Genomic DNA, 17,254 nt, shown 5'->3' on the forward strand with positions numbered 1-17,254 from the left:
TCACCCCTCCATCAAAAATCCGTACAAACCTGCAGAACATCCACTCATGTGCACTGTGCGTTATTGCAGTTGTCTCCTGTCGGCCACTCAGAGATTAGCCTTTGTCCTCCTCACAGGGCAGAGTCCTTCTAATGCGTGCACACTGGACCACCAGTGGAGGGTCTGCACTAAAAATTGATCACATCCAGTTAAACAGATGGCTCTGAACAAAGAGAAGCCGTAACTTTGTTAAGTTTTCAGTCTGAGACACTGGGCCACCTGTCGTTCCCAGGACGGAGCTCTGAAGAGCACTCTGAGGAGCGATCAAAACTCCCATACAGGTAACATCATCCTAATCAGATTTGACTGGAGGTTTGGCAACAAGCTCAATGCCTGACTTTAGAGACAATCTAAAAGTCCTGTTCAGGGAGGTTCTGATAACACATATTTGCCTATTCAAATTGACAGCGCAACCAATCGCTAAATTGTATCAGTAAATAACAAGGCAGTTTAAAACGGATCCGTGAAAATTTAGTCATGGTTTAGTCGACAACTCAAACAAAAAGTCTAATATATCCACTCAGCCTCCTCCATCCCTGATTAGCATTATTATAGGTGACTCAGCTCTTGACTGATGTCTTCATGTAACAGTATAAGTGCAGTGCGAAACACGGTGAACAAAGTTGGTGTTAATGCCAACTTATGCTGATGCTTAGTCACCGCTCTGTCTGCAGATTATTGCGGGGCATTCACGAAGGTTTTTGAATAAATCTTGAAGTGAGAGCTGTGGGGGTGACTCTTTTTGCGCTGGCAGCTCTTTGATCCTCAGCGTGTTGTGTCTGTTGATGCACTTATATCATCCAGGCCTCACAATCCAGCAGTGCGCCTGCCTGGCCTGCTCTGCTCCGGCACTCCCAAACACAACACAGAGAGACCGAAAACACAGCAACAGCGCTTTGGACTTATTTCTCCAGTCTCTTTGGGCCCGTGATTCTCAACGTCTATTTTGGAAGGAAGCTCTGGCGGTGAAGTTAAAAGAAGACCAAACATTAGCTTATAAGGTGCGGCTCACGGCAAGGTGCTTTACGAAATAAGACAGATGGATCGAGCATTAAACAGAAAATGAAGGGAAAGGATTTGGGCAGATCTGGGTCTTGCAAACAAACAGCAGAGCTATTCTCCCCCCCCCAAATAAATCCCAGATATGTAGAATAAAATGCAATTTCTCTTTTACCACAACACTTTGCACTGAATTTATCTACATGATATAGCTATATATATTATATTATTTTCTCATTACTGCCCCCTTTTAATTATTTTAAAGCAGCACAAAGTGACTTGTTTACCTTAATAAATCCTTTTCATGGTCCCTCTGGGAGTAATACAAGGGTTAATGGGATGATTGGGGGGTCTTTCATCTCCCCCTGGTGTCTCTGGCTAGATAACCACAATTGCAACTTTGCTGCCTCCGGATCGGAGGCCCCAATACACACTAATGGAATCATGAAGAAGAAGCTAACAGGCTAACCAGCAAAGCTAACTGTGGGCTAGCGCCACTTTAACAGTATTTGCAGTCAAGTTTGAGTCTTTTCTGTCAGTGTAGTTATTTACTCTCACGGACAATTCATGAGTAAAAAACGTAACATGCTACTACACTTGCAGTGGCGCTTATGGCCTCTAGGGGCATGAGTTACTTAGTACTGCTTTAAATATGAGTATTTTTGTTAGTCCCAAAGCTGTAACAATTGTAGAACGATAAAACCAAATAATATCTTTAAATTACTATTTACCAGGTACTACCAGGTAAAACTTACCTGGTATTTGGAAAACTGTGCTCGTTTTTAGCATTATAAAACACAATTAGTTCTCTTTATTTGTGTATATTTAGCCCCTACTATATCCTTTGAGCATTAGAAATCTATTTCCAAGATTTCTCCTGGAAGATTGCTCAAGCTTGTATTTACTTGCGTGACAACCCGGTGAAATGGTGGCACAGACTGTTGGACCAATGACACTGTTGTGAAATACAGCTATTGTTCAGAAATAATCCATGGATAGATTTCTCTCTTATCTGGAAGTATTTGGAAAGACTTGCAATGTGAGGAAAGTTGAGCTCCGTCCCTATCCATGACCTGCGCTTTAAGCTACAAGTTTAAACTTTGAATGGTCAAAGAGTCAACACACGGGGGACAATGCTCTTGACTTCAGGGCTAGTCTCTGCTCATGACAGGAAACAAGAGGAGCTTTCAAAATGACTTACAAAATGTTAACACACACACACTGCAATGAAAACATGTGGTCAGCCAATGTTAAAAATAGAAAACACCATGAAGGACAATTCCTGTCACAAGAACACGGTTATTCCTTATAAAGATAAATGCTACAGAGTGAGGAGGGAGGGGACGGCCGCTCGGTGCCATCTTGGGCCCCTGCCACTTGGACCACGAGCTCCATTTTCGCTGTGGATAGAGCCCAAAACCAAAATTGGTCTCAGTCGACCAGTAAGGCCAGAAAGTAATCTTTGTGAAAATGCCGGAGCGGATTGTGTGAAGCTCTGTGCAGGCCCCACATCAGTCAGAAAAACAGAGTCTGAATTAAGAGTAACTGATAAACGCTGAGCAAACACATTAAATATCCGGCCCATCCAGATAACTCAGTAAAACAAACTCCAGACAGTTTACAGGGGAGATAAATGGTTTCTCAAATGATTGGACTTCAAGTGTATAGAACTCTTACCAGTACATGCAATATACAAAAACATAAGACTTTGATTGAAAAAGGTCCAAGTTTCCCGTGGTTTTTGTGATGGTTAGTTCACGTTCTTCTTGGACATGGACACAGCATGTGACTAAGACGAGGAACATACATGTCCATAAACTTTATTTTTATTTTTCAACACTTGTATTCACTAAATCCCATAAAATGTATATCTATAGAGTGCAGATGATGCTACAACATGGTAACAATGTGGCAACAGAAGTTAAAATGTTTGATTTGTTTCAGACACTCAGTGCGGCACAAAACATGTAGAGTAGAGAATTAATAAAAGCCTCTAGAGTGCACACAATACAGATTTATAACTGTATTATAAATCAGGTAAAAAACTCGTATTGAACAGATTCTCGAGCCCAGACAAAAGGACAGGCATCCACTGAAAAACGGTAACAAACGAGCATCACACATTACAACATCATGTTGTAAATATCCGTGCACAGTTATGTCCCTGTTTGTTGAAACCTGCCAAAGCTTTGAAGGAATTTAATAAAAGGTATTAGGTGTCTTTCTGGTAAAAAAAAAAAAAGAAAAAAAGACATTTCCTCTCCAAGATATCACTTTCAGGAAATAAAATGACCGAACAGAATAAATATTGAATTTAACAGAGACATGTCAACAGCTCCTGGTAATACAAATATATGAGAGTGGACAATTTAATAATAAACTATTCATTCATCTTCTTCCAGGTCATGTTTGGATCATAGTGCCAGAAACTATGGGCCTTAGACGGGGTTCACCCTGGGAATGGTTGGTTCACCTCAGGACTTACATGATCTTTAACTCTCACATTCATTCACATGTTGCCCATTAGATTTACTTTTACATCTAGGGGCGCACAATATATCGCCAAATTAATGTTAACATTGGGTGATGCAATATCCACATGGCTTAGGGCGTAAACACAAAATATCAATACCCAGATTTTAAAAAAGTAAACTGGACACTCATTTGCAGATGCATCGACCTTCTGCCGTCTTTTCTAAATTTATGAGCGGTTAAGAATGATCATGATCTTTAAAGGCCTGTCCAAATGGTCAAGTAAGAAACTAGACATTCAAAAGTGCATTAAGCTAATGCCGACAATTATAATTCTACGATAAGGCCAAGATAAACATAAGGTGTACTACCCTGCGTTACATAATGCTGCATTAGTGTTACAGTTAAAGCTGTTTGAAATGTCACGTGCTCTTTCTGTTTGTCAATAGTATTGGTGTCCCGTAGGGAGGGGGTCATTGTTTGGAACCAACGGTCCCTCCCATCCCTGTCCTCAGTCACCCTCCGCTCACATCCAAACAGCCGCAAAAGCAAAGATCAACCACGCACCTATGAAGTGTGTATTAATTTGCGAATCTAGCAGCCGTTTGCGCTTCCTTTGCCGGATGATTTGTTGGACTGTGAGCTTATCATGTAGGAATTTCTGCTGCCTCTTTTTCCTTTTAAGAACAACATGCTATAAAAGAAGCACGGTCATAATTTCACTGACAGAGACTAATGGGGTGCGTTTATTGAGAAAGGAATGCTGCGATTTTAGTTAAAAGCGGTGCGAAGAAGGATATTAAGTCACAAAGTGTTCTACCATCATCCTCCATAGTAACGTTTGCTATAGGTCAGTCCCAGGACAACAGGATAACACAAATAATATGCACATGAATGCTTCAATCCTTCAACTTCAGATCAACATTCAAAAAAATACTAGAACAGGTCCAAAAGAGGAAATAAATAAGGAAAATCATGACTAAAACTGAACTTTTGCACAGTTTTGAAAGTGTCCATGGATATTGTGTTACCTAATATTGCAATAACACTCATTGAGTGATATAGAGCGCAGCCCGAGTAATCACAAATCTTTATTAAGTAATAAACAGCCAAACAGCAAACACAGCTCCATCATTAAATTACCACAATATGTGATTCTGTTAAGTCCCGTAGGAGGAGCCAGCAAAAGACGCACAGTCCACTGAGTGAGTGAAGTGACATCATGGGACGAGGGCTCTGTTATTGTTCTTGACATCATTTACTGAAAATTAGAACAAGCTGGAAGAGTGCAACATTATCAACAAAAAGATTAACCGTGAGACATTTGGGGACATGGCGAAGGGAGTGAAAAGACAACCTCTATTTTGCACAATAATAAAAGCAATCTGCGTGCCGTGTGGCGTCTTGTTATGTGGTGTCTGTTTCAGTGGTGAGAAAGGTGAAGCGTGTAACACGTACTAACACTATCCTCTCACTGATCTAACACATGTTGATAGCAGCCGAACATAATTGTAACACAAATAGCCAAACGAACAGTTGTCTCGTGTGCGTGTCGGCCGCCTGGCTTAACCCGGCGCTGAATCGAACACCACTCAAAGCCCAGGGAGTTGCACAACACATAGTTCGACGTTTAGCACTACTAATTGACTTCTGAGATGTATTTACTGGCTCAGTGCCATGGCAGTTCCGCATTTAATCTCTCTGTTTACTTTTGGTTGCTGGTAAACCATTAACTGTTAATAGGAGCCTACACTTCCCAATCCAAAGCTATTAATAGTCGAGCTATTATTTTCTTATCAGCGGCTGTTTTTAGAGCAATATTTTGCTTATCGCTGGTCCTAATTGTGCTCGCACTTGTTGATACTGCAAGTTATCCGGGCTCATATCACTGCCTCTGGTGGTAATACAATAAGTGGATGAGTCACAAGCTCTCCCTCACTCACAGGGGGTGGGGTTGTACTAAAGGGGATCTATTATTTGACTTCATTCATTGTTTAGGCCTACACTGTACCTGAAGATGTTCTCACCATTTGATAGTAGCCACAAGGCAAGCGCAGATGATCCATTCAACTCACACAAGCGGCTTTTGTGGAAGAGCAACATAAACAAGGACAACGGCAATAATTAGTTTGACACTACAGGAAGCACGCATTAATCATATGTTGTCCAATTAGTGCTGTGTTCATAAGCACTGGCTAAATCAATAGAACATTGTCAACTAAACCTCTTGAAGACAAGCACATGGATTTCTTGTGACATTGCTGAGTAACATGACCACTAAGTAAACTGTTGACCCTTCGTTTAAAAATGAATTAAAATAACATGACGTTCTCACATAATGTTGTTGTCATTATGTTGGTTAACTGGGTCTACAATACTTTTAATTATTGTTCTTAATCTCAAATTCTATGATTGTATTACAAGAGAACCATGGCTGTATTGAAGGGTACATAGGTGACAGTGCACTCCGAGAGCACATCAGGAGACGCCTATAGGCTAAACTGCACAGTGTGATGTTTGTCAGGCGTTTGTTACATAAGAACAGTGTTCTAGTCTAAATCCATTTGCATTCCCTGGTTGTTAGTAGGGATGCGCCGATCCCATACTGGTATTGGATACTGGAGCCGATACTGGAAAAAATATGATATCGGGTATCGGCTGCAAATATCCGATACTGTACGAATATCATTTTTGGCTCTCAACGCCTTAAAAACACAACTTTTACCACCTTAATCTAAATTAATATGGGCATACTGTATATACGTTTAAAGCTAAGAACCTGTTAGTTGTGAGACAGGCCTCAACTCTGAAAGCATTTTATCTGAACTCTTGCCTTTTACCGTAATTGATGAATTTTATATTGATGTTTTTATTAATTTTGTCTGTTGTCTTGTAATTATATGCTACTGTGAAGCACTTTGAATTGCCTTGTGAATGAATTGTGCTCTACAAATAAACTTGCCTTGCCTACTTTAGTTCAAGAAATAACTGATCTGACATATTTGTAAAGATCAGATCACTTCATGTGAGTTGTTAATGTAATATACCCAAGAATAATAGCGTAGAAAAGGCCAGTGATCCTAGTTATTGTTCATCCATTAGTTTATCAATAGATATAATTGATCTGTAACATCATGACAAAAAAACATGACTTTATTGATCTTAAATGGAGAAAAGACTCAATTCCATTTTTCACACAGAGAAAGCCACTTTTAAGAAAGTCTCTTGGCATTGATAAATATTGGATATCGGCAGACACTCAAACTGGTAGCAAAAAAGCTGGATCGTTGCACCTCTAGTTGTCAGTGTCATTGTAGTGATGGTAGGCCTATCTTTCATTTCCCCATAGGTCGCGGTACGTTTCCATACTCCCTCATGCGATGACCCCAAAACAGCCGCTCTGCTTAGAGAACTGGTTTTTCCTCTAGCTCCAGCTTTAGCTCACAATAACAAACGCACAGACGGATGTTCCTCTGAGACACACTCCAACCAGCAGCCGGTAGCTCATCTCTGAAGGACTCCACTTGTGATTTGCTTATCCAAATATATCACATAAAAGAACTTCTTGTGTGGAGTTTGTTGTTAATCTCTCTTTGAAATCTTGCACACCAGATAGCTGATCATTTTTAGAACTAAAACAATTGTTTGATAAGTCTTGTAATCCCTGCAAAGACACAGAAGTGCACAGCTGTCGTATATGTACAACTAATATCAACTGGAATTTACTTTGGGACATCGCTCATCTGAAAGTGAGCGGCTTCCCTCAAACACAGACCATGAGGGACAGGTGGTCTCTCACAGAAACAGCCTGGAGTCAGTGAAACATGTGACGATTTGTGCTGGACAAGTTTGACTTGAAGCCACAGTTTCTGCACGGAGGTGAAATCATACCTCAGATGACTAGGCTAAAGATACACCAAGATAAAGAGGCATTTTACACAGCAATCAGCTTTATCTTTGCCTTAGGTCTTATCTGGAGAGCAGCTACATAGCAGAATCCCACATCAGAAATTAGCAAAAAACTGACTAACAATGAAAAAGTTGTCAAGGCTAACAACCGAAAGATACTGGTTATCAGCCAAGCAGCAGGAAATAAACAGCTTCCAAAACAGCTTCAGCTGTCACAGCTGCCTGCAGCAGACACTAACCAAACGCAGCGAAAGGATGAAGCGTGCAAAATCCAAGTAACATGAGTGATGACATGGGAACAATGAAAGGACCCTGATGTATCTTAACTGTAGCTCCAGAGGGAGTGAACACCATAAACATTATAACGTGGATTGATTGCAATCGCAAGATGAGCAGAAACCTGTTGTCTGCAGTAAACCATTATTTAACTTGAAGTAAAAAATGAGTCTCAACTGACACATGTTCTTTTTGAATGGGTAGTAAACTAATGCCCATGTCAAAAACATACTGTACTGAACTGTACATAAAGAATCTTTACCCTATGTTCAGTGTAACTAAACATTACGCAACACATATCTATACGATTCTTTAGTTAATCATAATTGGATGTTTAATACGTGATAAATCCACATTATAATATCTATACTGGATATCAAAGGTTAAACTTTGGTTTAATGTAAATGCAAGTCAAAGAACTGAGGACCAGAGAAGTCATGTTTATTAGATAAAATGTCATTTCTATATTAGAATTCCCACCAAAAACCACCTGTATGAATGCCTTCCCTGGCAGTGCCATCTTTCCCCTAAAACAGAGCTAATCTTTTTTTCTGACAGGCTTCACCTCATCTCTCTGCAGCGGTCCAAGGAGGCACTTTAAAGCCTGCACATCATGGACACAATCCCTATGAGCAGCTCACCAATAAAAGCCCACTTCATCTGAGGATTTTCTCTGACTCACAGAAAGGAAAAAGACCGACGGGCTTTAACAGAGCGATGCGTCAACCCAGCTTCATTTCACACTATCCATGGACGTCCCCTTGTCACCGCCACAACCCCCTGCCCCTTTGAGGAGGTCCTCTACAAAGAGCCCTATTGTCCCATCCGTCATCAGGCTTGCATCTTCTGAGCTCCGATTCTGCCTCAACATCTCCGCAGGGAACATACAAACAAAAAAAAAGGATAAGATAAAGAGAGAAAGCTCGAGGACGGTGAGATCCCTGAAGAAGAGGCTGCAGCGTTCCCAGATCAGGATGTCTGACCATGTGACGCCCCGAGCCACAGTGTGCTGCGGAGGCTTACGTGTGTGATGAGGAGCGTGTGATGGACTCAATGGGTCCAGTATTCACAGAACTGAGTAGCTGCAAGTCAGTCTGAAACATCTCTATTTCACCGCTCCAGGGTGAAACTACACTACCAGAAAGAAGTACAGTGGTTCTCAAACTGCGGTACTGGTTGCCTGATTGGTCCCAAATCCAAATTAATCATCAACTTTCACTGTAATGTAGACCTGGTGTTTTTTCCAGATAATGCTGGCTTGGAATTGTTCAGACATGAAAGCCAAACTGCCATCGTGCCGAGCAGAAATGTTAAGACCATTCACTGTATACATGAGTCCAAACTACAAACAATCAAGAATAAACAAAAACCTTTAATGGTAAAATGTCCTGAAAAAGGCACCCAGCAAAATAAAAAAAATACATTCTAGGTACATAACAAGTAAAGTGTTCTTGTTGTGCCAGTCTCAAGCCTGGGTAGATTGGACTACAACTACCACTACAGCAACAACAATAATGGCTTACACTTGTGTTGCGCTTTACAAGGCTGTATTACAAAGTTTCTCAAAGCACCGCACTGTCGTCATTACTCATTCACTCCATACCCTATGGTGGTAAACTACTAATATAGCCACAGCTGCCCTGGGGTAGACTGACAGAGGCGAGGCGACCAGTCTGTCCAACCACTCACTCACTGCATTCATTCTGGCCTATTTGACATGTTTTTGAATGAAGTGTAGCAATCAAGACTATGTAGATAACATCACAGCACGGCAAGTTGGCAACAGAAGCCAAACGAGTGTCAGTGTTGAGATATTGCTTGTTGTTTTTTTTGTTTTGACACTCTGGAACGTTGATTGTTGGGTTTGGAATAAAAATATGCATAACCTTCAAGGCGCAGCTAAATGATCAACTCAATATAAAGATTAAAATCTAGAGGGCAGGTTAGTGTAAAACCTAAACAAGTGTGGAGAAGCACTAGACATCCCAACAGAGAAAGTAAGCGCTCAGTCCGACACCACAGGCCCATGTCCCATCATTGATTGTTCAAAGAAGTGGAACGTAGAGCATTCGGGTCCGGGCCCTGGGGCAGAGCAGCACTCCATCAGACTACAGCCAACTCGAGCCCACAGCACGGAGCCAGCAGACCGGCCTGGGTGCAGGGGCACTGCCTGCGCTGGGACATGGCACTTAGCACAAAGCTCAGTGGACCAGCAGCGCTAAGTCAATATTGCTTCATTCACAGTGCAGGCTCCATATTCGTGAGGTTGGCCAATGCTGAAGTTTGGGAGAGCAGAGCATGACTCCACTCAGGGGAACAGAGGAGCCTGTTTGCTGAATGTGCTTTAACTGGACATTCAGATGAATTCAATCAAAGTGTGTCAATCATATCTAACTTAATCAATGTGCAAAAGGGTCAACGCAGTCAGACTGAAAACTGTAATAGCGTGAGAGTTTGTTGAGGCTTTTCAAGATAAAGTCTGTTGGAAGAAACACACAATACACACTTTTGCAGCTTTAATATTAGTTAGTGCTGCTTTTGCATAATAGCCCATTTTTGTTGCATGCCTGGACTGTGGTGTCTTTGACATAAAGCGATAGTATATTCAAGGCTTTACTGAAAATGGCAGGAACAGTGCAAATACTGTAGAAGATGCTGACAGTGACACAATTTAAGACTTACTTTTGGATAATTGCTGTAAATAATTAAGACCTGGATATTCTGTTTGTTTAATCCTCTGACACCATAAGCTCTGGGTGTTTTCAGTGTGTCATATAAATAAATGAATTGAAGTCATGATTTGAGTGACCTACTTCTACCACCATTCCAAAAAGAATATATGGCTCCCCAACCCCCCCCAACAACAAAAAAATACAGTAAAGCAGTCAATAGCTTCCATGTGTTCCATGTGCTGCTAAACACTTTTAAATCTGTTTATGCCTTTCCTCAGAATCGAATACAAGGAACTAATCATGTTGTTTTGCATCAACTTCATTGCGCAATCTCCGTATCCCACCCTTTTTCATTTGACTACAATAGCCTCCTTGTCTTGCGGGATAGCTGGCCTGAATGGCACCATGCTACATTATCATGATATTTTCTCCACACACTGCTGCTAAAGGCTTCGCTCAACCCAGACGACTTCCGACAAACCCCTACAGAGCTGTCACCGGCTCAAAGACACAGGACAAAACACAAGCTCATTAAAAATCTCATTTGAGAGGCTGCCAACATCTACAGCACCATCTACTTTTAGCATGCCACCTCTGACAAGGAAAAGTGGAGGAGAGGCCTGCCACACTGTTAGCCACACATCGATGGAGAGAGAAAGTAGGGCGTTTCCACTGGCGAGTACAGTAACAACATTGTGCTAAATTGTATAGGTCCCAATTAGAGAAACTAGGCTTTGTTTTGTTCATGAATGAGCATTTGCATGTCCATACCACAGATGTTTTGTGTTGCAATATCCATCGAAGCAAGCTCAGAAAGTGGTGACACTATAGATTGTGTAATTAAATATGTTATTATTTATAGCCACTCAAAAGTTAAAAGCAGTTCTTGTGTTTGGGTGTGAACTTAATAACCAGGAATGCTGCAAATGAATCAGCGAAACAGCCTTTTGTAAAGTGCTGTAAACTCCCAACAACTCCTGCAGCAACTAGTAACTTACTGCTTATCGTTACCAAAAATGTCATCAATACAATACATCATCAGAATTAACCGTCTTAACTTCAACGGGAATTGTTTTTTGAAACAAGAATGCTTTGCTGTCGTACTGTGATGAATTTGATGTGGCTGATTTGTAACTAGTCTGTGGTTTGTCCTACCTGTGTGAAAATGAACTTGTCCTCTTGGTTGCGGTGCCAGGCTGTGACCAGGTGGATGGTTGACAGCACAGCTCCACTGAGCACTGCGGCTCTCATGCGCACAGGCAGCAGAGTGTAGATGATGTAAATGAAGAAGACTGTCCACCAGACGCCCTCCGAGGCACTGCGCGGCTGTACCATGAGCACCCCAAAAACCTGCACCACAATGAGCACTCCCATCACCAGGTAACTGACCATCCACATGTAGTCCTGATGGAAGCCATTACGATTACACACTACCATCATGGCCAGGAACAGTGCCATGGCCACAGAGAGGACAGAGACGTAGGCAATGTCTGGACTCGCATTGGTGCAGTGAAATGCCAGCATGACCCCACATACCACCACCAGAACCCCCATTAGCATGGTCAGAGAGCTCTGGTTGAGTCTGAAGAAGTAGCGCTGGTAGAGACGCTCCAGCTTGGCTGAACTAAACTTCTTTGATTGAAAAACCCAAATGACTTTCCTCCAGCAGTCTGCCATGCTCATGGCCTTACAGTTGCCCTCTCCCTGTTCCCCCAGTTCCTCTTCCTTCCTGCTCTTCACGTCACCATCTTCAAATCCCAGGTCCACAGCCTTTAGACCTAGGTCTCCAGCACTGGGCTTCTTCAGGTAGTGGTCCTCCTGCCACACACAGCGCAGGTTATAGTTGCCCGCACTGGAACCTGCCCCACCGGGGTAATTCTGAGTGGTTGCATTAGGAGAATCAAGGTCTTCAGCATCCCGCAGACAGCTCATATAGCGGGGGTTGCACAGAGATGAACTGTCTTTTCGCTTCTTGCCGTTGCGCTCTCCCCATGCCGTTTTTCGCTCGTCCACTCTTCGTACAAAGAGCCCTCTGGCCCACGACATCCTACACACCATAAGCAGAAGAAACATTCAGACAGAGCTGTGAAAAGACCAATGCCTTCGGTATCCTCACCTGTGTGGGCTTTGTTGTGTGCCACTAGTTGATCCCAGCGATCACACACCATGAGCTCAGTGCTGCCAGAGGCATCAGAGGTGTGTCTACCAGAGTCTCAGTGACAGACAGCGCAACTGTCCCCTGTCCATCGCTCCTCTTTCCCCCAGTTTTCCTGGAAAATTTAGACATAATAACTTTGAGTGATCACAGTCCAGGGTGACATCAGGATTATTACAATAAACACAAACATTTTTCAATAATTAAGCTGTTGATTAGCTGTGGTAATTTTGTGAGTAGTCATGTGTTTATGCATGATACATTGGCAGAACTTCAACGATCAATAGCCAGGGAATAATGTCCAGCAAATTACTTTCCCACTTCCTAGCATCCGAAAAAGACGATTTTGTGGAAATAATCTGATGTTTTCTGTTCAAAATCTTTTTGGTTACCGTCTGATGGGACACATGGCTGGTTCAAGCCATAATCAAATACTGAAGATAACAATAAAAAGAAAACTCTCAACTCTATCAGTGCACTTTGACCTCACATCTCTAGTGGGCAGCAATGGGTGTGCTCTATTTGACAACAAAAGCCTCTCTGAGTGGGCACCATCAGAGATCAAGAGCTCTCCAGTCCACATTAAATTGCCCATGCTTCCCCCATTAGCTTTGATGACTCACTATGGTTGGCTTCTGGCAGAACATGTCAAGGACACTGCTAACCTCTAAACTTAATAGGCAAATCTCTGCCAGGCTGGGAGCTGTGACAAACAGCCAACTGCACACTGCACATGTGTACAATAAACACCAGCCTATGTGCCTGCATTTGCAAAGCACAATGTCATTACCAGACAGTAGTAAAAACTCATCATAATCAAGTGCTCCAGCAGCTGCTGCCCAAATACTGTAAGCTTGTTCATGACCCACTTTCCTACAGAGAATACAAATAAACCAAAATATGTTTTCATGTGGCGGAACACAAGGCAGAAAAATTGCAGTCTATGTATGCATAATTCAACCCCAAATTCATTTTTTTTTTTTTTTTTAACATCCCTCTCTGCTCTCAAAGGCTCAGTTTTCTCTGGATAACCAAACCGACAGCCATTAATCCCTCGTTCATCTAAAGTGACTGGATCAATAGACAATTCAATGTGCAATTTATTGTGATACAAAGATCCCAAACATGGAGCATCAGTTTAGCACGTAACCTGGAAATGTGGACAAATAAAGGGAAGCTCCGGTGATGTGTTTGACCAACACAACTCTGTCAGGTTTGATACAATTATGACAGGCCACTTTGTAATGTAAACTGTGTAAATGAAGATCAGTACGACTCGAGTCACCATCTCCTCCTATACACACAGGACAACTTCTAATCTTTCAATAAAGTTTGAGAAGGCTCAATGTTGAAAATAACATTTAGATTTAACACGTGTGGGCCCCGGCGGTTTGGTTGCGGGCGATCGGCCGAAGTAGCCCATTACATAACAGGATGCACCAAGTAGCCTACAGGCGAAGTCGACAGCTCCCCGATGTTCAAATGTAGTCTTCAATTGCCCTGTGTTAACTCCTGCTCAGTGTGCGCAGGCTGTGAGAGAAAGTGCTCCCCGACACGATCCAGCACCTCAGCAACTTCAGAGTAAAGAATTCCGTTGGATAACTTAGGCAATGGGTTTTAACCATAGAGCTTGCCAAGAATCTTGGAGGCTGTGGGCAAGAATACATAATAACCGGGTCTCCACATAGGCGACACACCGGGCCCAACAGCCCCCTAATGGGCTCAGCGATATGTTTGGAAGAAAAAACAGGTCAGTGGTCGCAAAGGAAAGAGAGGCTCGGCTACTGGCTGCTTTACGTGCCACAAAACACCCTCACGGTCTTGCACGTCTGATCCTACTTGAGTGTCACAATTAAAATGTGTTGTGCGTATGAGGCACGCTGGTTCGTACAGTCCTGCAGAACAGTTCCAGCGCCGCAGCGATCATCACAGCGGCACGGAAACATAGTACAAGTCAGATGTTCGCGTTTGTCCGACTGCTATCGGATTACTGTGTTTCCTACCTGTACCAAATATCACTGTGCGGAGCAGCTCCTATCGGTCAGAGCCGCGGGAAAAGCTCAGAGAGACAGCAATAGCAGTGCACTTACCATTGGCTTTCCAAAGAGTAATACTGCAGTGGAGCTCTAGTTTAAAGAGCCGAATTTGGTCCAGGACGCAGCGGCCGTCCGCCGCTTTACACGCGGTCGGGTTCACGCCGACGAGGCGGGCCAGCAGCTCCAACAGCTTGGCGAAAGGAAGGCTGCCAAACCGACCGGACAACCTTGTCTGTTCCCAGCCCGACCTACAGTACATTCCCACCGCCGCGACCTCCTCCACTCCCTCTGGTTCTCTCTCACTCTCACAGAGCCCCAAACCAAATGCTCTCCAATCGGCGGGTCTAGGGCGCGCCCTAGCGTCCGAATGTTGCAATGTGTGGAGCATTATTTTAGGAAGGTCTCTAGGCTACATTCAGACTGGTGGTAATTGATTGATACCAGGGGGGTCATTGTTTGCTTTTAACGTATGTGCACAAAGAGATAAGGTTAACAAATAGGACTTCATCTCACAATGGAGAAATTCACCTGATACATCAGTTCTCAACCAAACTCAGGGGTGCAAATAGTCAGGAAAAAAGGGAATTAAAGAACAGCGTAGTGCGGTAAATCAAGTAATAAAGTTATCTTATGCACAATAAATGAATAAAACTTTAAAAAGGGGAAAATAATAGAAATAATTAAATGAAATCATAATATAAAATGTCAACGTTAATCATAATAATTATCCTTTTCATTTCACAGCAGGGTTGTACAGCAATGACAATGGGGATGAAGGATCTGCGGTAACTCTCCTTCTAGTAGTGAGGGCGCCTCAGTCTGTCACTGAAGGAGCTGCTCAGCTCCCCTACAGTCTCGGGCAGTGAGCGGGAGGTGTTGTCCATGAGGGGCTTAATACTAGTGTAGACAATTTGTCAATCATAGCAGTAGGTTATTATCAGACCACTAGCCTATCGTTTTATTGCAGCGTTAATATGTTACATGCTACTTATATATTATGTAATTTATTTTTTTCTTTTTAAATCTGGCCTATGAATCTATACAACCTGATAATAAGTTGCAGTAAACATTTTGAATCAACAAACCAAAAGTCAACTATGGCACCAAGTATCTTACTTTTTGTACATCACTTTATAGCACCCTCTGTTGACGGAGAGCTGTAATTTCCTGTAATGTTAGTCAATAATAGCAGGTGTCTTCCTCCTACAAGTGTTTCCCAGTAGCCTAATCTGTGATCATTTCCAGAAACAATAAAACAACAGGAATATTTTGACATGAGCTGCTTATTCAGTCCAAGCAGCCTATCACATGAGAAGTGTGATGTTCAAACCAGAAAGGCCACACTGATGTTGACATAGACCAGAGAATATGTTGACTTATCATCCTTTAAACAAGCCCACGCCCTCAGACCCACTTAAAGTTTAACCATCAACCTCCCTGCTTATCTACCTGTGCTTATCTACCCGTGAGAGAACCTGTGTAAGGGCCAACTGCTATTTCATCTTACTTATTCTAATCATTCTAATAAACTTTCATTGTGCAGGAGGTAATTTGTTTAAGTCAGGTGTGTTGTTTAGACATCAAAGATGTTTTAGTCTGTTTAGTCCTCTTCTTATCTTCTGGTGGTCTGGTGGTACTTTGAAGATCAAATATTATATGAGGTGGTACTTGATGTGAAAAGTATGAGAACGACTTGACAAGATGATTCAAAACACTTTAGTATACACTGACTAGCATATGCTGGTGTAACAGATAATTATTGTATTCCACTTGATACTGGTGTTAATCGTGGGGCAGCGCCCTCTAGTGGCGGCAAACTCTATAAATAGTGGGGACGGCGTGAGCCCGGCACCATTCTGTCAATGCGCAGCCGAGGTAAGGTCACGGTTGTTGGGGTGTCTGTTTAAGTTTTATTTCTACATTTAATTATCATTTGTATAAATGTCGTATGATTGTAGAATTATTAAGGACATGTTTTAGTTATATAATTTCTACATTTTTATTTGATTACTTGTTAAACCACCACTAACGGTTTCTAACGTGTACCCCCCCCCCACTAGCTGCTATGAGTGTTGGTGTTCCAGGTTCAAGGCTGACCAGCCGTTTTTGTCTGTTGCACAGGTACATTTATTAATTTTTACATTTATTGTATTTATTTTGACCATTCTGTCAATGCGCAGCCGAGCTGCTATGAGTGTTGGTGTTCCAGGTTCAAGGCTGACCAGCCGTTTTTGTCTGTTGCACAGATAAAGAACCCTTGTAAAACAACCCCGTCTCCTGACCGTTACTAAATAACACAACGCAGAGTCATCCACGTTACACTGGTGCCGTGACCGTTTTCTGTGACAACATCGAGCGGAGGTTAGCCTGTGGACACCGCGACGCAAAAGCCGCCCGGCAGTTACATCCAGGATCCAGCGGGACTTGCCAGCGCCAACTGCCCGCCCTCCACGCATCAAACTCGGGGCCGCTCGGGCTGCTCGCTTCGGCCAACGTCTGGATCTTGCGTCAACTGGAGCGCGCGCCCTCGGAGCTACGCAGTACGCACCCGCCCTCTACGCATCAACCCGTGGCCGCTCGCGCTGCTCGCTTCGGCCAACGTCTGGGCCGCGCGTCAACTGGAGCCAACTGGAGCGCGCGCCCACGGAGCTACGCAGTACGCACGGACTCGTTGCAGCTCAGAGGAGGTGTCAGTG

General features: G+C 42.9%; 1 protein-coding gene across 1 annotated transcript in view; it reads right to left on the minus strand.

Moving 5' to 3' along the window:
* LOC306965021 (adenylate cyclase type 6-like) overlaps positions 1 to 14,835 on the minus strand; it is a 36,410-nt gene extending 21,575 nt beyond the window's left edge. The window contains exons 1-3 of the mRNA XM_079559228.1: positions 14,613 to 14,835; positions 12,484 to 12,637; positions 11,523 to 12,414 (exon numbers count right to left, since the gene is read on the minus strand). Coding sequence (XP_079415354.1) covers positions 11,523 to 12,413 — 891 coding nt within the window. The 5' untranslated portion in view covers position 12,414; positions 12,484 to 12,637; positions 14,613 to 14,835. The remainder of the gene's footprint in view (positions 1 to 11,522; positions 12,415 to 12,483; positions 12,638 to 14,612) is intronic.
* Between the last annotated feature and the right edge of the window lie 2,419 nt (positions 14,836 to 17,254).

This window comes from Gobius niger (assembly GCF_951799975.1).
Source record: "Gobius niger genome assembly, chromosome: 6".
Taxonomy (NCBI): domain Eukaryota; kingdom Metazoa; phylum Chordata; class Actinopteri; order Gobiiformes; family Gobiidae; genus Gobius; species Gobius niger.